Source organism: Neodiprion fabricii, chromosome 3 (assembly GCF_021155785.1).
Source record: "Neodiprion fabricii isolate iyNeoFabr1 chromosome 3, iyNeoFabr1.1, whole genome shotgun sequence".
NCBI lineage: Eukaryota > Metazoa > Arthropoda > Insecta > Hymenoptera > Diprionidae > Neodiprion > Neodiprion fabricii.
This window is the reverse complement of record NC_060241.1, coordinates 39,333,095-39,356,441: the sequence shown is the minus strand read 5'-3', so window position 1 is coordinate 39,356,441 and position 23,347 is coordinate 39,333,095. Positions and strand designations below refer to the sequence as shown.

The 23,347-nt window shown below is 36.7% G+C and overlaps 1 protein-coding gene across 7 annotated transcripts in view; it reads right to left on the bottom strand.

The window, feature by feature from the left end:
- Positions 1-1,358: 1,358 nt before the first annotated feature.
- The window catches only part of LOC124178885 (RNA-binding protein fusilli), a 39,623-nt gene continuing 17,634 nt past the window's right edge, over positions 1,359-23,347 (bottom strand). For 4 of the 7 annotated variants that reach the window (XM_046562657.1, XM_046562661.1, XM_046562660.1 and 1 more), the window contains 9 exons: positions 19,344-19,433; positions 17,605-17,659; positions 17,403-17,513; positions 15,668-15,938; positions 15,363-15,578; positions 14,866-15,099; positions 14,386-14,587; positions 4,896-5,101; positions 1,359-4,752 (listed from right to left, as the gene is read on the bottom strand). In XM_046562657.1, the coding sequence (XP_046418613.1) occupies positions 4,606-4,752; positions 4,896-5,101; positions 14,386-14,587; positions 14,866-15,099; positions 15,363-15,578; positions 15,668-15,938; positions 17,403-17,513; positions 17,605-17,659; positions 19,344-19,433 (1,532 nt within the window). In that variant the 3' untranslated portion in view covers positions 1,359-4,605. Of the gene's footprint in view, positions 4,753-4,895; positions 5,102-6,381; positions 6,452-9,060; positions 14,588-14,865; positions 15,100-15,362; positions 15,579-15,667; positions 15,939-17,402; positions 17,514-17,604; positions 17,660-19,343; positions 19,434-23,347 lie in introns of those variants that run through there. The other 3 variants (XM_046562656.1, XM_046562655.1, XR_006869913.1) reach the window with 2 other exon arrangements.

The window sequence follows — 23,347 nt, the reverse complement described above, 5'->3', positions numbered from 1 at the left end:
ATACGCTGCGATCAACGCATCAAAAGTTACAGCCAGTAAACGAGATCCTGTGTTTTCGACATTTTTCAGCAGGTGCTTTTTTGCTCGCCGTTTCTCTCCTGTTGGTCCTACGCTCTTTTCGCTGCGTTTTCTGAGTTCCTGAGGGTCCAATTAGTCGGATAAGGGTCATTCAAATCGAATGTGATTGTCAGAGAGAAACCTATGTATGACCGTGGCTGCTACGAATGTCGGTGCGAACCCGTTATGTAGAGTCGATAGAGCATAACCCTCCTACGCTCTGAACGCTTACGATCACGGTCTGTAGTTGACGCCATTGAATCGAACGATTTGAAAAGCTTAAAGTTAGTAGTGATAGATAGTAATTTCAATCATGCGACTCACACATGGTGAATAAATTTGATATTTCTGAGGCGAGAAACAAAATAAATATTACGTTCGAATAGCGCTGAATTAATTGTATTATCAAATTATTTTCCATTCGGTATCGACGGATAAATTTAATATTTGACAATCTTCGCGATGATTCGTAGTATCGAATAATGATATTCATGTAGAACCACTTGCTGTATTCTGAAATGCCACTGGTTCACTGACTCCAAATATTACTACTTAGCGCGATAAGAAAAAAAAAAAAAAAATCGTTGCAGTTACTAGTATCCAACGAAACTACGTTTTAATAATTTGGAATTATAATCCGGTTCAAATCACGACAAATGAAAACTAAAACGGCAGATTTTGTTAGTTTAAATGCTTTTCTGTGTCACTTGACCGATTATATTACCGTGAGAATTCCCCCACACACCGCATTACATTCATAAACTGGACTAACCGCAACAAATATACCAACGACACGAGCGGGACACGACGATTTCACAATTAAATTGGAAATTAAGATGTCAGGATGGCAGTTTTTTAAGCGGGTGCCCGGGGAAAAAGGGCTTGATACCCGCATTCTATTCGCAGTTCTGAACAAAAACATTAATAAAATTTTTCATCTTATTTTTCGGGTAATAAGAAATAGAGAACATTTGAAATTGAATGCAATATTTGAAATTAGTGACATAACTAATATAAGTAGGCACCATATTCAATGTTACATTCGAAAAAATTAATTGGCTATTGGCAATTTTCTGTTGAATGCTAGACTAATTATACCAATATATATTTTCTCACGCTTAACATTGAACATGGTGCTTACTATCTTATGCGACTGATTTCAAATATTTCTTTCAATTTCAAATATGGTCTTTCATTATTTTGTACAAGTATAATATGTTAAAAATATCTCCTAAGGCATTCAATAAAAGTAATGATAAAATACCAAGACATGCAGTAATACCTCTATACGACCTAATTTCAGCTGTCACTTTGTGTAGTTTTTATTTGAGATGCGTTTTACAATTACGATACTAGCTCTAATTAATTATGTAGTTTCAACCACATATAACAATTAATATTTAGAACACTAGGCATTTTAGACTTTCATGTCACGGATGTGTTTTTTTTTTTTTCTCAGTGTATGCTAATAGTAATATACTAATTGTGAATCACACGATGTTTCTTTTTTCTATTGGATCCACTCTTAGCTTCCCAAGTTCCAACAATCAGCATCAACGCTTTCGTGTTGTACAATGAGTTTTTATCGATAATTAACAACTGGCAATGTATGCAGCATAATCTTTTTTTGGTGAGACAACTAATTCTGGAAATACTTGAATTCCATTCCGATGGATTTTTCACGCAAAAGAATTTCTATGTTCAGGAAATTTTCTCGTAAGAGAAGAGTAGCATGATAATTCAAATATTGACCAATTAACAATTCATTTTTAATTCGAAATAGTTGCCGAGTGAGTGTAATTTGCATTTCTTGTACATGCAAAAATGCATAGAATGCACACAATTCTTATACAACACTCGAGTCAAAACTCTGCTAATGTTGATAATCACCCAATTTTGTCAATATATTAATAATTTGTATTGCTGTTATTGCAATGTGCTGCTTTGCCCACAAAATCAATCATTATAAAATTTGACTATAATTTAAGTAATTATACATCTAATAAAATCTATGTATGCGATATATTAATTTTTGTAAATTACTTAATTCACATCTTAGTAACAGATTAACACGAGTGTAAAACAGTTTTCGCAGCCACTAGCTGTAAATATAAATAAAAAAATTTCCACGACTTAGAATTATATTGCTTGGCTAGACAGTTTTGGGAAAGCGGCACACACTGATCAATTGCTACAGCTGTCCAGATGTGCGCAAATGATACGAATATCGTATGCTCAATACAGCTGCAAAAACTGTCATTTCAATTGGCTAACTACATTTGCTACAAAATATATTAATATAACATATAAATATACGGGTATATTTTTGGAGGGTGCGTGACATCCAAAGTTCAAGACTAAGATAAATCTTAAAATTGTCCACCTCCGTTTGATAACAAGTCGAATAAAAAGCAGGAGACAACGGAAATGCAAAAATATATGTATCAAGATGCGTGGCTCAAGCTTTTGATTAGTTATCGACCCAAATTCGATTAGAATTACAACAAGGGTGAAACGACACAGAGCAGGCATCATTTTCGGGAACGATTTAGATAATCTACGAAAAAAACAAATACCTGAATATTACTTACATCTATCATGGACATGCATCCAGGTATTTTCGTGGTTTTTGTAACAACAATAAGAAATTCAGTTTCTTCTAAGCGAGAAAAAGTAAATTGGTATTGAATATTGAAAAATGAAACAAAAGCTTATTCGGAACGCCTGTCCGTTTGAAAGTTTTGCCGTTCGCTGGGCCGATAAGAAACCTTGTACAAATTACACCGTCAATTGTAACTTTATGCACTTTTCGTGGTCCTTAGCGGTATTGCAACGTACCGGCCTATTTGTATTGCACAAAATATAACCCACGCACAGGATTTTTATTGCACCTGTCGGGCTTAATTATATTTGAAAATAGAAGAAGAGGAACAAGGCGAAACAATATCTTGCTAATCTATTATCTAGTATATAAAGAGGATGATTGTTTACTTAGAATTAATTTAATCAACAAACTTAAGAAATAAATGATATAATAATATAAACTATTTGGATCACGTGGTCTCAAAAACGGTTAAATTGATAAAGCCGAAGAAAATACGTTGAGGATAATTAAAAAATTTGGAATCTTTTCAACTGCACTGTCGCATAGGTTTTTGCAAGGGTAAGTATGCCGTTGAAAATGAAATTCCATTTTCATTGGGCTGTCGAATAAAGAAAAAATTGAGAGATGGCATATAACGCGATAATCGGGATAAACACCCAAATAATGTTCGCATTATACAGATTTTAACGGAATCCTAAAGAAAATTTCATTTCGTCCTAGTGTAAAAATTAATAAATTTAATGAGAAATATGTTCAACTCGCGCGATCAGAGACTTAATGGGTTACCGCCTGTCACAGCCAATGTATTATTTATTTCGATACAGCTATAGGCAACCTTCAACTGATTCCAAATAAATGGCATAGGTGCTGCATCAAACGAATCGACATAATATAAAGCTTGGGTAAAAATAAGAATATTCTCTTTAAAATCCGCTCAAGATAGTATTTTAAGACACTACTGCCTGCTGCATATATATATATATATATATAGAAAATAAAATAATTCGTTGCATGCTACTCTGTGGTTTCATTAGCTAACAGTATAGTAATTATACGTAGTAGTAATAGTCAATAGTAAATAAGAGCGGTATTTTAGGATACATAAAAATGCAATCAATAACTTAATATAATAAGTTAACAATGGAAATCATTATACTAAAAAAGATTGTTGGAAGACTTTTGTGATATTTGCTGTTTCCTTGATTATACTTTGCATTGTTCTATACTCTCTTGGTACACAATTATATATTATGCATTTATCAACTTGTCTATCAAATAATACAAATTTCTGTTAAATGTTCAACCAGTGACATAGATAAAAATTCTTCAAGCACATAACATGTCGTACCATCGAGGAGCACAATCTGAAATATTGATAAGAGTAACGAATATATTAGATTCTTTATATTTACCTATAAGTTAAGCTATCTGATTATTCATTAAAATATTTTCATTGCGCTATTAACAATAGTAAAAGTATTAAAACTAACTTTTTATGTTTAAAATCTATTAGGTTGATAATCTGTGGCCTTCTTATCTAGTACTCCGACATTGCAGAAATAATTCTGTCGGCATGTTCAAACAAGATGCTAATTTTTTCTCTACACTTTGTCCCATATACTTCAGTAATGATTTGTACAGGGAAAGCGAAAGGTAAAAGGCTGGCATGCCTTCCGCATATTAATATTTTTTGGAATATTTCAACCTTTATCGTGAGTGTAACGCACAGACGACTGTACGAATATATTTGATATGTATAAAATTTAATATAATTTTGTAAGATTAAGGCTGTATCGACCTTTTCGTCTGATTATTCGATAGAACTACGGGAGGGACCACAAACGATTATTATCATAATATCACTTGTATGATACATCAGTAGTTTATGCTGGGCGAGGCAAGGTGTTGACTTGATTATTTCTTTGATCGAACAAGTAGCCCGATCAAACCATGAATAATTCGATGTATTGACTACGCGGAGCATGTAATGGTGGTAGCGGAATACGCTTGTCTATTTCAGGTCTTGGTATATGAGCATCCTGTATCCTAGGCTCTGGTGGGCCCAGGTGAAGGCATTCTGGGGAGGTCAACTGCAATAAGATACGATTTCGAGTTTTAGTTCAAACGTAAACTTCACCTCGCTATCGATAGTGTTACAAACATAAAGCAATACACTTTCATCGACTTCAATTTTAAAGAATATTTGTTATGAGATATAATAAGAGATACTCACCAGAGTAGCTTGCTGAGGAATCGGTGCTATGCCGCCAACGTTAGCTGGGTTATAGTAATTGGTTGGACTGACTGGTGGTGACGGGTATGGCCAATAGAATATAGGTGGATATGCGGGTGCAAATTGCGGTGGCCCCCGAGGTAACATTGCCGCTTGCGCAGGATATATCGCACCTGGTCCAAACGGAGGCGGCATCATTGTACCTCCTGAGGAAGAAATAGTAATGTTTCACTTAGTCACAATTTGAGAAGTTTGATCAAATAATATAAAAGTTATGAAAATGTGAAATAATTTCATGGAATCTGATTAACGTGTCTAGCTTCCAACTCTAAAGGAGTGTACTACGTCCAGGGTAATTGTTACAAAATGGTAGTGTATAATTGCTCGCTGATATTTTAGAAATAATTTAATTTGACTGGAAATGTTATTGACGTTTACAATTTTAAAGACGACAGTTGATACCACAGACAAATATATGTGGCAGGAAGAAAATAAGTGTACAGCTTTTGCAAAAAAAAAGACTTTGTTCAATTTGGAGGAGTAATTAACTGTATTTCAAAGCCACAACTTGAGTTTGAAAGTAGTCGTAATTATTAAAGTTATACATACAGATATATCTACTAGTAAAAGCTTTTTCCATCATTTTAATAACAAAGCTTATTGCTATATTATTTTTTACAAAGATCATTCTATGTGACAATATAAAAGTAGGCAGATTTGTAGCAATGTATAATAAATTCGTTATAGAAAGCTACCAAACGAGTAACATTAGCCAATTAACCAACGAACCCATGATTCTATTTACAAATAAAGTCTATGGGCTATTATACCCATACAGTTAAGTGTATAGCCTTAACGTGGTTTTGTGCAGTGATAATTTTAGAATCGTGATTCGTATTAGTGCAATGGTAATGACAGTGCTCTGAAGAGGCGCGAAGAATTAAGTTCCTAATAAATGAATTTAATTGTCCGACACTTGTCAACTGTGATTTGAATCATTGAGTAATGAAGTGATAAATATTCTGGAAAGAATCATCAATGTCATAAATTCTGAATGCACATAGAATTTCCATGACGTTCGGTGGGATGCAGTCAAATAATAAAAAAAAATAGCAGCAAGTCTCTTTAAAGTGTTGAGAAATTGAACAAAATAAAAATACCTTAAATGTAACAAATATAGGGCATTTTTTATTATTATCAACTGTAAACCACCGACAGCTGATTCGGGATGATATAATGATTGGAATAATTGGCCTACCTGAAGCACAGAAGTTAGTATACGTACTGTAGTCCCGCTACCATACCGCCATCGACACTGCACCACGCAACATACGTTAACGTCGCACTGACCATTGTAAAATTCTGCCCCTATCCCACCCTCTGCCCTCCCTCTGCCAACCAATCCCCACACTTTCTATGTCCAATTGTCCACAGACCACAATAAGCTGTTTTAATTATTTATTCCATCCCCGTAATGTTTTCTTACCACACCAATAATCTTCGCCGTTCAGATAGTCTGCTCCTTTACCACTGCTAACCACACTAACATCCGATTACTTGAAAAAAGAGAGATTTTGTAAAACTGACATTATATTTCCCCGCATTATGTGCCTGTAGAACACGTTGAGTTGAAACAAACAAATATACAATAATACATTGTTTATACAGATTACAATACATACAAGTTAATGCTGTTATTTTGTGAAATATACAAAAGAAAACGCGTCGGTATTCCCAAATGTGACATTCAATATCATTCTGGGAATAATATATCGCAGGTCAAGCGGACAGAGTAATATAGCAGGGATATAGTAGCGAACACCGGAGTTTGACTCGGCAAGATAGCGAGATAATTATGGTCCATCCACCAGGCAGAGCCCCGGACACACCATAAAATACCATAGGACCATCAACATTGTTGCTAGGAATCAGTAATATTTTTAAATATAATTTCGTGACTCGGATACCTTGGCTGCACATGCCTCCAACCAACAATATTCAGAAACCAACGCTCCGCTACAATAGGAGCTAGCAACAAGATTCAAAACTACGTTAATTAATAATATTGCCAATGTTGCTCCTTGCTTTTGAACAGAGTAAAATGTATACTAAATGAAAATGATCATCGTTGTGACAAAGTGATTTTAATAATACTTTGTTGAAATGTTCAACAGTAATCTATTACAGCCAACCCACAATTGCAAATAATTTTTGCATCTGCCTAACCAAATCGTTTAAGGGTAACTGACGGCCTGATTAAAAACTATAATATATCCTAGCGTAGAGATTTACCATGTAGACACAATTACACTCTGAATTGTCCAGAACGAATAGATCAAATAAAATTTTCTGTCATAGTGATAATGAAATCAAAGAACATCAGTTGAACGAAGTTTGGTCGTTGGTTTCTGAAATATTTCAATAATTAGGTAGTAATTATTCTCACCAAATATGGTGTGATTACAGTCCTATAAGAAAGTGACACCTTCACTAGATACGCAAGTTATATAGTTCACAATTTTTTATACATTCAGTGGACACCAATATTGCACTTCATAAGTGAATACTAATATACAGAATTTTTGCGAATTCTCATCAATTGACCTCATTTTATTTAAATTTTCACTGCGCCGTCGAAAGAAGAAAATCGTAATTGAGTGTCGGCAAGATAATAATAAGAACTGAATGTGATCATAGTTATATTTGAAAATATGATTAGGCTTAGGCATTCTTTGTTACTTAAGTTTTCATTAGGTTTAACTATGAGATTTGTAGCGGTAATTAGCTAACATTGATCGTTGTATAATTCAGTTCTGGAATGTAACAGAAAACTAACAAATACTCATGATGAAGCCAAAATCACATAGTGAACATTATACCATGGAAAATGTCAACGGAATATCTATGGCACCAAATGGTTTTTTGTTAACTAAACGTACACTTCAGAGAATACGAACAGAAAATTTGACAGTTTAAAAGAGAATAGAGGCTGCAACATGTGTAAAATTGACCTCAATTGGTACCTACTAATACCTGCGAATCCAGTGAAGTATCGTAAATAACGGAACAGGAATGTGATGATCGTACTTTTTGTAAGACAGTATGCATATAAAATGCATTGTTATAAAGGGAAGACCTCTCAAGGTTGGCGACTTAGAGAATCTCATGTTGCCACGAGTTGCTCACTCCAAAAATGTCCCCCCTATATAAAGTAAAAGTTATTCTTTCACACTACTGGTTTACTCTGAGAACACTGAGGGTAAAAAAAAAGTTTCGATTAATACATTTTCATCTGACTTATACATGTGCATAGTGTCTTATATTAACCATATTTCTTTTGCAAGGTGAATCTATTACGATATACTGATACTTATTTGTATATCATCATAAAAGTTGCAGATGCAGCAGCTTTCTTTTCGAAGCAAATAATAAATTTGAAGATTCACCGTTACTTTTTAGCCGAGTGAGACTTAGCAGCGCATCACTGCTTACTGTAATGGCTTGACGCTAGTAAGTTCCAGTTTATCTATTTATGCAGTAAGCAGTGATTACACTGTCTGAAGATGCTCTTGTTTGATAACATACCCTCAATTTTTTTTTCAGGAACCGTACGTGAATTGCGCAAAGGCTCTTCAGGGAAGAAGCACGAATCTTACATAATTTTTACTGGAGCGTTTCACATAATATTTTTCTATTTCTTCCAATAAAGTTCAGCCGTTATGTACATGCATAATCTTACACAAGTGAGGGGAGATCGGCGATCGATAAAAACTGATGTTATTCCTACACTTAGAGTTGAATATCCAAGATTTTATCCCGACGTTATTTATTAATCACCCGTTGTATGAGTTCAGCATCGTTTTCACAAGCAATCTACCTTGCAAAAAAAAAAATGCAATTAATATACTGACATACGATACATACAAGAAATGCACTGGCACTTGTATGCCGGTATGTAAGGTATGTACATGCGTGCACAAGTATACCCAAATGGGAATAAAAAGTTCAACAGTATCTAAGTAAATCTATGAAATTTAAATATAGAAAATGGAAGGATAAAAAAAAAAAAAAAAAAACTGAAAAATGCCTTGTGAGAAAGATTGAACAAAAAGTACGAGCAATGAATAAGGTATCAAGGTAAAAGTCCACCAACCCAACAAGCGTATATATCCACGAGACACGAGTACATTTATTAATAACATGATTATTAATATTAATATAATGATCGACATACAGAGAGTATACAGCGATAAATAGTCCTAAGTCCCAGTATTGCTAGAATTGGTGTAAAATGCTCCATTATTGAATTGATAAATTTTATCTTTATGCCAATCACTTAACCATGTGTGTTAGCTTTCGCTAGTTCAAAAAAAAGGCAGAAGCATGTAAGTAAATTCTGTAAGTTATCTACTGCTGAAACCGTTTAGTTTCAACAAATTTTTGAGAACGAATGAGTTCGGTGGAGATGGAAAAGGGAAAAGGTTGTTAAGGGATGAAGAGATACAAAGAGCTCGTAAATACACGCTGCAACTTAATTGAATAATATATCCATTCAACAGTCGCGAATATCGATGTATAATTTAATAAGATCTATTCCTGTCTTAGTGTGAGTTCATTGGCACGTTTTCCAATCCTATGTCAAGACTCGTGTCATTCGAATAAATGGTTGAAGTATCGGAAAAAGGAGATGGCTAAACTTGCTACAGGTTCTAATTGTAAGTGAAATACCGAATTCCATGCCTCAATGAGATTTGTCCATCAACTGCAGTTTTACTAATCGTTAAATTTGCTTGAACATATGTAGCATTCAAAATGTAATTCGCGTTAATGTATATTACATCCTTTTCCAAAGATGAAGGATGAAATAAACATACTGAAAAATGAATACAAGACTTTGCAGTATCTTCAAACATCAGTTCTCTTCAAAGTGACCATAGTCGCGTTGTTTTGTATTCCGAATCGTAGTGGGCGTAATGTGAAAAAAACGATCATATAAATCAACGACTGACATTACCTATTGATAACTTGGGATCATAAATTAATTATTTGTTGAATAAATGTAATCAAGGATTTACACGATTTGGAAGAGAGAAAACTAAACAGGAAATAAGGTGGATAGAAAAAAAAAAGATCGGAAAGAAACCCTCTAAAATATGTCCTATATGGCCCAATACCGGAGCGTTTAATACCGCTCGATATTCATAAGACATCAAGTGCTATATAGTGATAATAATTAATGCAGATAACTATATGCAATATAATAATTAACGATACACATAACTATCAGTCACCAGGTTAGCCATCCAGAACACCAAACAACACATCCAGCACAAGTCACGGTCCAATATGTATAGCATCGGTTAGTACAGGGATAATAGAAAATAATTGTCTCTGCCCATGATTGTTTGTGAATCCAGCGAAAGCCAACATTATAATGCAATGTAGTGTGTACATCTCTCTCGAAAATTCTGGCACATCAGGAATTGATGGAAGACGGTTACCCGATAAATATCAAATGCAAGCTTTGTCATTCTTTTGCAGCAACATAAAGTACGCAGTATTCTACTTTGGTAATTTCTCGATACATTGATTGTTATTTCTGTATCGAGATGTTGACAACCACGTGATATATATTCAAGTATTTGTCTTTCGACTCGCGAACCTTTCAATTGAAACGATAATCGTTGCAACTATGAGATTAGTGATGTAATGTACGCTACACTTGAGTATCTGCTGATGCAGCATTTGCGAAAAAATTTGCCCATACCATGTCGTCAAGTTGTTGTCAGAATTTTCAAGAGGCACTCTTAGGCAATGCAAGATAGAACCGACGACTGTATGCATGTAATAAAATATGTAACATAACTGGGTTGATAACAGAGAGAATAAATTTACATTCACTTGCTACACATGTCATACCCAAGTAGTCTTGTTCTACCTTGAATTATAGCCGTTATCGTTAGATTTATGTTGTTTATACTATTCAAGCGGGAGGAACAAGTATTTCCTTGCCGACGAAAGATATTCAGCGAACAATTGGCATATACTTGATTCTCGCACTATGCCGTGAACGTCGTAATAAATATCTCGATACCCTGTAAATTGTTTCTTGATTAGATTAGCACAAAAAATATTTACAAACACTACTTGTTGTCTATTAAACTTTTAGAAAATAAATGTCGTATTTTTCCATCAGAAGCAAGATGTTTATGACGAACGTTGCTCGGCAAACAAAACTCTGTTCACACTACTTAACGTAAAATTTAACAACTACCATGACTCCAAGGATTTATGAAAAATAAATAAAAATTTTGGAAGTATATAAGTAACAAAATTTGCATAAAAGTCAATATACCATAGATCTGCTGAAACTGCCGGAAAATAAAAAAATAAATACATACATGATACAGTAAATGTATATCAGCATGTACTGATGTGTGACGCCATATGCAAATGATTATTTTATAAGTCTCATTGTTAATAAAAAACGAGCTGTAGAGAAATAAATAAAATAAAATACCAGTGTAACTTGCTGCAACGCCAGGGATTACATATTTTTCGGTCATGCAAGTTAAACATGATCATATGCATGAGCAAAAAAATTATAATGATATCGGGGTAATCATTTTTTATAGTTTTAGCAAAAGGCTGCTCATATAAAATTTATACAACTCTCTAAGAAAAAAAATGTAACAATTCTGAGTGCATAACAGCTGCAAAATATCTCTAACATTGGTTATTAATTATCAATCAATGGGGAAAGTGGAAGAAATTGGATTTCCCAACACCGAGTTAAGTACAAGATCTCGATGAAAAAAGTGCTGAATATTGGCTGAGAGGGAATAAGGAACAGGGGGAGGGAGGGGGGTCATTGGAAGTTACCTGCGGCCCCTACCTGCGACTAAGAACAAAGCATTGATCGTAAAAAGCTTAAAATGAACAATCTGGATTAGAATTGTCAACAGTTTATATTGCCACTGTGTTTCTATTAACACCACTTTTCTCTTACCACAATTGCTGGATATATGACAAAAAATTGCAGTGCCTATCTATCAGTTTATCCCAGTTGATCCTATTTGGAACTGTTCAGAATAGAACTCTCGCATAGGAGTTGTAGAATCATATCGGAATCCAAAATTAACGTTCGAATGAGACTAATTCAATGGTACAATGGAGAATCGAAGGTGCAAAAAACTTGTGAGAATAAAACAGTCTCGTAGAATGAAAAAAGGGCTATGCTAAGATTAAGAATTATTACATTATATTGGATGGAATAACTATTCCTAACACCTAATCATAATAATATGTAGAAAATAGGTCCGCATGGAAGAATGTCAAAAGTCTGATTATCACTTATTTTACTTGCAACTTTATAGAAATGAACGAGATGAGAATATTGCAGACCACGTTCGGTGTTTATTAAGGCTCGCTTATACCAATTCGGAACTTGAACTTTTGTTAAATGTTGTTGAAAGGTCGAATTTGTACAAAGATTTGATTCGAAGGGCTGTCACAAACCACCGCATCATACTATACTTGAAATAATAATATTGTTACTACATCTATATACATATTACAAGACATTATTAAATCTTGATTTGAGAGCGAATCATGGTGCCTACCTAGAGTTAATAGTTTCCTACAATCTATCTCTTCGAAGGTACAAATATAATAATCATCATCAACAATAGCTCTGATCTGATAGATCCTAACATTACGTAAGTACTTTCTATCACCTATGAAAAAGGCACTTAGGTGCTGGCAATGGTAAAAGGAAAATTGAAAAAAAAATATTTAAAAAAAGTTTAAGATTTCCATTGGAATGTCGTTGGTCAATCTGTACAACGATAAATATTGTACACCTATCAGCATATTATATGAATGGTCCCTAGTATTTCTATATTATATGTCTGCCCGAGCAGGCAATATATCAGCAATAATTAATATACATGTATATATCAAAAATAGGACACGCGTAACAAATAATTATTGTCATTGATAAGTCCAGTTAAATGTGTCCCAATTGTCCGTGAATCTATATATATGTTATAGGAATGAGAATTGTCTTACTGCTCCCGCCTAAATATCTGCTGAGCGTCATTTAACTTAAGTATTCCCAAAAGGGTAAAAGTTATCAAATATAAGTGATGATGTACGGAAATTGCATCTCTAGGCGAGCATATGCAATACATGATCCCAATACCCATACCTCTACGCAATCATAACCTTATAATATATTTTAGAATAAATTTACTTGTATATTTATATGTGTGTGTGTGTGTGTATGTATATATATATATACACCCACACACACGCATATCAATTAAACCGATTCAATTCAATTTGCCGTAAGCCTTGTCCGCGTTATGGAATATTATGAGTAGCGGCTACCATCCCTACCTACACTTAGGCTCTTTTGAACTGCAGGTACTGATACAAAGATATAGAAAAATATCTAAACTTTCCACGAGCTCTCTCTGTGCCTAGTGAGAACTGCTACATTTCTAAGAATTATCTCGGCTATATGTGTATAATTATTGTATAAAAAATATCGCATAAATAATACGTTGCTGAAAATTTTAGCCACGTCCGTTTGCACCAGACGAATGATTTTTTTGCGGAATATTTGCTACAGTTACCCGGAAATTCGCTACTTGTACATCCTACGTTCCGGCAATTTACAATATTTCCTTGTTCTCTAGCCATTTCCGTACTCGGGATTGCTAATTAAATACGTAACCTACCACAACTGAAACCATAGGAAGTACTCATTCCGTTAGCTGATCGCAGGAGCTGCCTGTCGAGGTTGGTATTCATTACATTTGTGGATAGAATTGAGCGGGATAGGCCAGCCCTGAGGCAGCAGCCGCTTGCTGCGGATTTTGAAACGTTGCCGGAGATTGCCAAGCTCGTTTTGCGTGATTGCTGGCACTCTCGGCTGGAAAAGCGTTTTCCCAGGAGCGTTTCAGACCCATGAAAGCTGCCGGATTTAACTGGCTAGTGTGTACCAACGGAGGTAACAGTGCTTGGGGTGGAGCTCGCAGTATTGGGTAACGGGGTTGCATGTTGAACAGTAAGAACGGAGCCGGGGGAGGTTGGGCGTGCAATGTCGGCGGGGCCATGTTATAAGCGGAGATTTGGGATTGTGGTGGTGGCGGTAGCGCCAATGCCTTACTAGCTACCGCCGACGTCGGAGAGGCGGGAGATGACGATGAGTTGGGAGGTGGGTTTGAGGCAAGAGCCATTAACCATAAATCTTGATTTCTCATCGCTTGGACTTGAACTTGCGCCTGAGCTTGAGCCTGAGCCTGAGCCTGAGCCTGAGCTTGAGCTTGAGCCTGCGCTTGGGCCTGAGCTTGGGCCTGAGCCTGAGCTTGGACCAAGGCATGTATATCCCACAGGGGAGTTTGCTGGTGGTGATTCGGCAGGGCCACCGTCGATGGAGGAGGAGGATGGGCCAGGGTTGCAGGACTATGTGTCGTCAACGTACCGGGAGATAGTAGAGCTTTGGCAGGTGGTGGTGCGACAGCGCCTGTCAATACCAGATTCATGTCTTCGCCACTGCACTGAAATACTTCGATGTAACGTTGCTTCTTGCCAAATATCATATAACGATGGTGACGCTGCGATGCGCAGGCATAAGCAGAACTTTCGCTGTCCATCTGGATGAAAGCCTCGCCCGATGGCTGGCCCTGGGTATCAAGACAACAATGATATTATCAACATAATTGTTCATAGATTTGATGAGTGTCTGGTTGATTGTTAAACTGGTTGACTCGCTCATGTTCGATTAGAGACGTAATCAGAAGAAACCAGGCTTTGATTACTTTGCTAATAAGCACTTGCCTGCGTATGTTTTCGTAAAGTGGCCTTTTTTCCTTCAATGCTTTCATATATCGCATGAACGGCATCTGTTAGTTTGGTCAGAACGGGCTTCATATTGAAAGATAGGCAAAGAGTGTCTGCTTACCTGAGAGTTGTAAACCATGTGAACTCCTTGGAAGACTATGTTCTTTGCATGTTCACCCAAAAATTCCAATATATGTTCAACTTGTGCTTCGTATGGGAGACCACGCAGACGCACGCAATCTTTACGTGTTCCAGAGGTGATTATGTGTTGCGGAAGAAGAGGGACTTGTGGAATTGTCGCCAATAGTGGTGCTGGGGCCTCGTACGTCTTTGGATCCATTGATCTATTCAGTACCTAGAAACAAATAATCAGAAAATACCAATTTAGAGACCATTTAAAACATTCTATTTCTCTCCCACTTAGGAAAAGATGTTCCTTAAAATCAAGCAGTATGTAGTATGTAAGTTAGTCCGTACCTTGTTCCATTTCCATTACATGCCACTAATACCAATAATTGCATTAATTCGTACTGTATGTAACAAATAATATACACCATGCTACCAAGTCGCTACTTAATTATTAGTAACCTAAGATTAATTTAGTTTAAGAGTATGTACCTGTTGAACCTCGGCTGTCGTGCTTCGAAAGAGTTCGATATATCGGCTACCGATCAGATCCCGATGTTTACTGAGAGCCTTCGAGGCATCTTCTTCTTTGGCAAAAAGTACAAATGCATCGCCAGTCGCCCTTCCATCAGGTTTTTTCACAAATAGCACACCTTCCTCACCGTCTAGTACCTGACACGAATTTTCGCCAGCTAGGAAAAACTCCAACTGAAAGTAAATATATCCAAGTTCTAATCGTCATTTTGTTAACTAAAACGAATTTCAATTGACTTTCGTAATATGTTTGGATGACTCACAACTTGCTTGGCTGTACAATCATAGGGCAGCCCTCTCATTCTAACTATAACTTGGGCTCCGCGTGAAAGAAATGCGTGTGCTTCACCGCTAGCACCACCTGCCACACCAACAAAGTCTTCACCCGAAGCCTTGTATACCTCAATATATCTGGCCCCAATGTGGTGTTTGTGCCTTTTGAGCGCCATGTCTCTGTGCTCCTTGCTTACTAGGCGCACCAATGCCTCCCCGTTACGCCTACCCTGTGCGCTCAAACACAGGGCAACACCGCCTCTGCAAAGCGAAAAATCAGACAAATTGCAAAAATAATAAGAATTTAAGCATATTACATAATCAACAAAAAGTTAAATTATTCCTTCGTCACTGGAGAATATACACGACATTATACAAAAAAGAAACACATTATAATATCTAGAAAATAAAGAGTGTACACCCAACAAGCTTGTTCTAGTTTGAGAAACACGTAAGCAGGCTGAACACAAAGGAAATGAACTGAGCAATTAGGGTCAAAACTTGGCAGAGAAAAATTTGTTGCATATTCCATATGGCAGTTCTAAAATGACAGTTAAAGCTAAGTAGGGAACACATCGCTTTAACTCATAAGTATGATCTGTGACCCGAGATAACTCCTATCAGTCGATGATGCTGCGGACATAGACCCACCGAGGCCAACGTATGTTTACTGTCCTACTGTTACCATGCGACATCCCAAAAAAAATAAAAAATTGTATCAGAAAAATGCGAGCGAGGACAAAATCAAGGAAAAAAATCTTGGTGTAACACCTTCCAAGTCAAACAATGACTTTTTTTGCTGGTAGCAAAACTGGATGGTTTTGACACGAGTGGGAGTGATGTAAGAAACATAGCAAAATTTTTTACATTTATAAGTCCACTCCGAACTCTTTTCAATAACAGAGAAGTTACATAAAGTTTTATGCATAAAAGAATAGCACCTCACAAATCAATTTTGTTTAAACATAGGAATTACTGATATTTTTGGACAATTGTTCAAATCAGAATGGCACTTCTTACATTAAAAAACTGCGAGTTTTCTATGGAATAATTAAGATATGTTTCTATTGCAAGAGAAGGTCAGTATATTTTATTAACGACGAATTTAACTCCTACACGCCCACGTGAAGCAGCCAATATATCGGGAATTATGGATGTTCATGATAATTGATACGCCTTCAGCTTTCGATTCAATATTCTCAAAACACGCGCAAATGAATATCCTATAAATGAGATCTAAATTTATCCAGATATGAAACTGTATCTAAATGATTAAATTCAAACTTTATACAACACCTAGTTATAAATACCTTCATTTTACCTCCAATGATGCTTGGTAATAGAAATCGAATAGATTATTTGAAAAGTGTTGAATCATGTGAATCATTACATATAAAGAATGTATCTCAAGTCATGTGCTTCAATTTTGATCATGCCAGGATTAATTGGTCAGTTACAAGGTTTTGTATGGAACGAGAAACTCTGATAGTTTTCAACAAAAAGAACTCGCTCGATTAAAATCAGTTTACTCATGGTTGAGTGACTGAAAAAATTAAATACTCTTTATCAAATCCATTATTTACATACTAATCTTTTTAGATGCATAAATTCGGAATGCTTTCAAATATCGAGTTGGTTCAAGTTTGATCAAAGTTTGAGCATGTAACATCGGACAGTATCCTTGTTACCTTAGAAAAATATATCGCAAGGTATTTGTGTACTCACTTGGCAACATTAAGCCCTCTGAAGAATTTGGCAATGTCCTGATCCGAGGACTGCCAAGGTAAGCCGCGTGCTCTCACAACACAATTATTATCCACCTCTTCGTCTTTTGAACTGCAATAGCGGTAGGATTATTTTTTAGCTTTTAGTGGGTGAAGAATACTAGAGGTACACTTTTAGAGGTTTGAAAATTCCAAAGACTCACCATATGCCTGGTTCCAGGACAAGATTGACCACTTCAGGATTCAGAAATGTGTGACCTGAAACGTGAGAACAATAAAGCTTAATAAAGTCTGCAATAAAATCGCTGAAGAAAATTTGTTAGGAAATACGAATATAATTTGGCGCAATCTAACCTCAAATGGGTCAAAACAGATCAACTCAACACAACCTCATCATTTTTCTCGTAATTGACGGTTCGTAGGTCGGAGTTCGTAGCATGAGCTCTGAGACGGTTATTGGTATTTGTAAAGTATAAAACAAGACGTGAAATTTCATTCAAACAGAATAATATCTCCGTTTACTGACAGATTGCAGAGTGTTATATGTGTACATGATGCATCATGCATCCTCCCTATAGCTCCGGCACCTGTTGAATATTTCCATCCGCATGTGTTTTGTTACATACACATACGCGCATTGACGTACCTATTTGAGGCGGGAGTGGAGACATTGTATCCAAGATAAACACGTAATAAATGTATTCGGAACCCTGCACAGTTATGAGTGTCTGATATGCTCCAATATACGACAATTCCGACGGTTGTCATGTGAGCGCGGATATCATAATATTACAAATGTATGCGTGCATGTATGTATGTACATTATAGATAAGGTTTCGAGCATTTTACATGGCGAAAAATGTGTCCATTAGGAATACTTGGCTGGATCACTGCACAATTAATGTCACGATAAACAGGGTGGGAAAAAATATTTCGCTGAAAGGGTGCCCTGGCCGATTTCAAAGTTGACGTCATATTGACGTATATATCTCCGAATATCAAAGTCTATCTCAAAATGGTTAAAGGGCTTCGCAGCCCTATTCTATACGGAATTCCGAACAAAAACACTCCAACACACTTTCATTTGACGCAGAAGTAAAGAAATGGCACGGATTCTAAGAAATCGTAATAGTAAATTCGTAGAATTCATGCCATTTCTTTATTTCTGCGTCAAATGAAAATGTATTCGAGTGTTTTTGTTCAGAATTGTGTATAAAATTGGCCTATTAAGCCTTTTTTTGCGTTTGGAATATATCGATTTGGATATTTGGAGATATAAACGTCAACGTCGAAATCGATCAGGGCACCCCCAAAAAGGATCAACCGTCTGAATCAAAAGTTGGAAAAAGAGAAAAAATACACCCAAGTTTTATCATTCCGAATGTTCTAATTATAAAGGCTTCTTTAAAATCGCCAATATCTCAGTTTGTAGGTTTCGAATTTGCTCAGTTTGACTTCTCTTACGTATAAGTATTTCATTCGAATGAATTCACTATCATTGATTCAGAGAACGTTACTAGCGATTTTTCTCAACGTTCTTTTTTCCTCTTTTCTCAACTTCGGCTTGGAACTCAATGGTCCGTTCATCCTGAATCCCCTCCACCCCGTATAAGGATGATGTTAGCAAGAAAACAGCCCCCGCCATCCCTTACACTTACGTGACTTTTGAATGACTTAAAACCTCTCCCGTTCCCCAAACTCATCATTACAGATTTAATAAAAATTTAATGAATATAACGATTAGTTCTTCCAGAAGACAACATCCGGTGTGACGTACGGCTGAAAACGTGTGTCCATATCTGGTAATAAACAGTTATCGTCGCTGTCGAAATGTCCTCTAAATTCGTTGCTGTCGGATTGGCCTCTAAACTCGTTGCTGTTTTTTTTTTCTTGTTTTTGTTTTTGTTTTCGTTTTCATTTCGCTCCTTAGTCTGTGTCTTACCATCTTTAATCATCCTCTGAATGATAGTCACCATATCTTGAACCTCCTTCACATGGTAATCATTCTCCGTGTCCGGTGTCAGGCCAAAGTCTGGGGTTAAAATTGTTAAGGAAATATGATTTTCGTCAACGTTATACATACGTACCGAACCTGTGTATGCACTATGCTGTATCTGTGTATGTACATAAGTATGTATGTCGGTATATACCGCTGTATTCGTTGTCTCACATTTCGCTACGTTCGAGCTCGAATTGTAATACCTACCTAACATACCTTCAAGGCTGAAGTGCCGATTCGGTCGAGTCGTATCGTATACACAGTACGGCACATAAGTATTGAACTAGAATTCTAAGTATAATGCAAGTAAGCGCATACGCGAAATATTAAAATTACCTGCATTTAACGTGGTATTGTTCAGGGGTACATAATTTGCGCAAAAATAACTAATTATAGTCTGCATCGCGTATTATTCGAACAGATTATATTATCATGAGTTTGAAGTTAGCAACGTTACTGCAACGATGCATGTTTTGGAAAAATCGTCACTTCACACCTTTAGCAATGTCCGCAATTTAGTAAACCATGATAAACAAAACATTACACTCTTATTTTGGAAAGCCATACTCCTTCAAAACCGTTATAAAAATTGCAGAATATCGATTTATTCCCTGATGTCGCTTTGCGTTAACGTTACTAACTTCACAGACAGCGAGCTCTCGTGTCGATATACGAAAGTGCATTTAGTTTTTGCAAAGACGAAAATCGAACATCGTCATGATGTTTGGTACATACATACGCCCAAGGCCATTCGTTTCCAGGTAAACCATGAGGCAAAAACTATGAATGCGAGTAAGAGCAGCTTATTTATTAACCCGGGGCCCGCATAAGCGGCTCTCTGTCTGTAGGGTCAGGTAGAAAAAAATGTCCACAGTAACAGTCCAAAAGAGAGGGATTTATATGCGGGCCACAGGTAAAATCAGCTGTTGCTGCTCGCGGCACTCAGGGATTGCAGATATGTATGGATGTATACGCTTGTAACTACAGGCACGAGATATCTTGTGCATTTATTATTGTCGGTCGGTGCAGTTCGTCGAGCATTATCTTTCGGGCTCCGTACTTAACGAGTAAGTCTATACTACAGATAACTAACCTACGCATACCTGTTTATAATTGATGTACATGCGTACAACATCCCCAGGTTTAAGGATTACGGTTTGTATAATAGGGTAGCGTAAAGTCCGTTAGAATTGGAAAAGTTCGGACCTATTCGACTACTTCTCAAACTGCTGGTGCAGTGGAAATATACCTACGTACATATAACCTGAATCGATAAGGAATCGTTAACAAGCAACGTGCTCTACGCCTATGGACATTCATTTATTGCAGAAAGTAAGTACCAGCGTTAAGAATGCTTTGCTTTAGGTGCATACCTGATACATACTGTGCTGTGCGCAGGGTAAGTTATGGTACGGTACGGTACGGTATACCTGACAACAGTACAAAGGACAAAAATTTTACCTACTCTAGGAAAACGGTACTTGTACTAGTGTTAAGAATTTGCTAACGTTTCGAAGAGACGACGGAAATCCGAAGCTAGCGTTGGAACCGGAGGTGACGAGTAGAAAGAAGATTCACTTGCTCTTCTGCATGTTGAGTCGCGGAAATAAAATTGAATGTATGATTATTTTTCGCTGCTGGTAAAATTTACAGAAAATTAATTTTCATGCGGAACACCCAATGCCGAAGAATTTGAATAATTAAAATTGTGGAATCCTGTTAAGAAACTGCAGGCATCAAGTTTCGTCACTTCGTCGTGTTATGCGATTTCTACATTATTTTGACGAGGTCATGCCTTCGTCAATTGCAATGAAACGTACCCTGATAACGTACAGCATTTGCAATTAATGGAATTCAATACCCCCCCCCCCCCCCCCCATTCGTAACGAATACTTTGGAATTCCAAGTAATTTCGCCGACTATTACACCTCAAACTTCAATCGTCTCCCACTCCACCTCATTTTTATTGCGGTTCGTACTTTGGAGCTTACGCTAGACCTTCCATTATTGTTTCCAAGTAAACACATGCATATGTTGATGTATATGTATAAGACGGACGGTTCTGCGACCGCGTCAGTTGCATTAGCGTTATAATAATGTTATAGATCCGTTATCGAAGGTGAAATGTACGATAGAACCCTTCATACTTTTCACCCGAGTTTCACGTAAGTTATTCGACAGCGGATCTCAAGTTATTAGGATGAAACTTTTGAGGAAATCGGAAAATTTAAAAATATATACAAAGATAGACGAGGAGAGGTTCTACTGTAGACATTCATGCCCGCGCGAAGCGCGTATATCGGTAGATACGTTCGAAACACATAGTTGGTGTAAAATAATGCTTACCTGGCGTCTCACGATTATCTCTTATACGTAAACTCCAAGTGCAGCGTTGCAGATCAAGGCAAAACAGCGTTGTCGAAAAATATTGAGTTAAAAGAAAGAAACGTCTATATCTACAGCGAAACAAACGACAAACTGAAATACCGCACGATTATACTATTTTCAACAATCTACTAGACATATCGTGCACTTTTGTTACAGGAATGAAAATTCATTTACAAAACTTAGCCAGGCAATGGAGAACGAGTGCAACGGAGTTGCGGGCTAAACTACGCGGTATCGTCGCTACGGTCGCTAAGCCATTAAGTATACCAATATCTTCACGGGGGTGACCTTTAATCCGTGAACGCTGATAAGAGTGGCCAATCGGCATTGCTTGTCCAAGGGAACAACAAGCCGGTCGCTTTTGCTTAATTATTTTCCCTCATTTTCCTCCGTCTACGCTACTGTAAATAATATTCATTGCATCCCGCCGCAATATTCGATCGTTCGCATATTCCCTGCATCGCGGAGTGTTCGTTTCTCTTGGTGCCTGCGAAACTGGAGATTTGAAAAGTGCAGTTCGAATCGTTTCAACGTTTATAACTCGGCGCTGTTACAAGTCACCTCAAGATTGAGTGAAATTCAATTATAATCGCGACAACTGTTTCGAATTACCTTATGTATACATACCTACTGGGATTAATTGCAATCAAAGAAATCAAATAAAATCTTATCTGAAGACAGATAAACGAACAATGGCACTAAAACGACGCCATTATGGACAATCTTTTGGAGCATCAAATCGAAAGTTGCAGATCATACAGTTTGTTTATCTTCCCCGTGTATATAATCCGGCCCATCGATACTTTAAGTTTACTAATATATATTATCTATAGGCACTTGTATATTCAGATTATTCGCTACACCGAACTGACCTCGAGTTTGTGAACATGTTTGTAATGCACGTTTATTATCATTGCACTACTCAAGATGAAAATCCAGGCTACTTCAAACTTCTGCGATCCAAAGATCGATACAAATTTTATTTCACAATATTATAAGGAATATACGACAGTATAGAATGATTGATAACCCTACGATGTTTCATACAAAATATAAAATCTACCAACAGTCCTATAAGATACGAATCGCTGCGAGTTAATCGCTTCTTAACAGTACATATCAATGGCGAGTTACAGGTGGGTGACAGATGCATGAACTGATGATACAGGTGGTACCGTTCCGATGTGTGTCAAAAATAACCCGTATCGCCGGTAGCGCGAAGCCGTACGAGATCATGATTAGCCCCCCCAATAATATCACACTCGGCAAGCTTTTCGCTTAGATCCTTCCGGACCCGCGGTAATGTTAGTAGGTATATTATTTGTAAGTCAGACGTAAATGTAAAAATACAGACGCATGCGCTAATGGTCGAAAACTGTGTCGGATAAACGATAATTCCAATTGCCACGTGTATCTTTCTTGTTTTATTATAATAATTTCTACCATCGATCGAACCGAGAATAACGACATTTTATCCAGAAGAAAAATTTTGCCATTCAAGCGACAAGTATGGGAAAATTAAGGGAAATGAATCGAACTTGTAGAACAAAGCTAAAAAG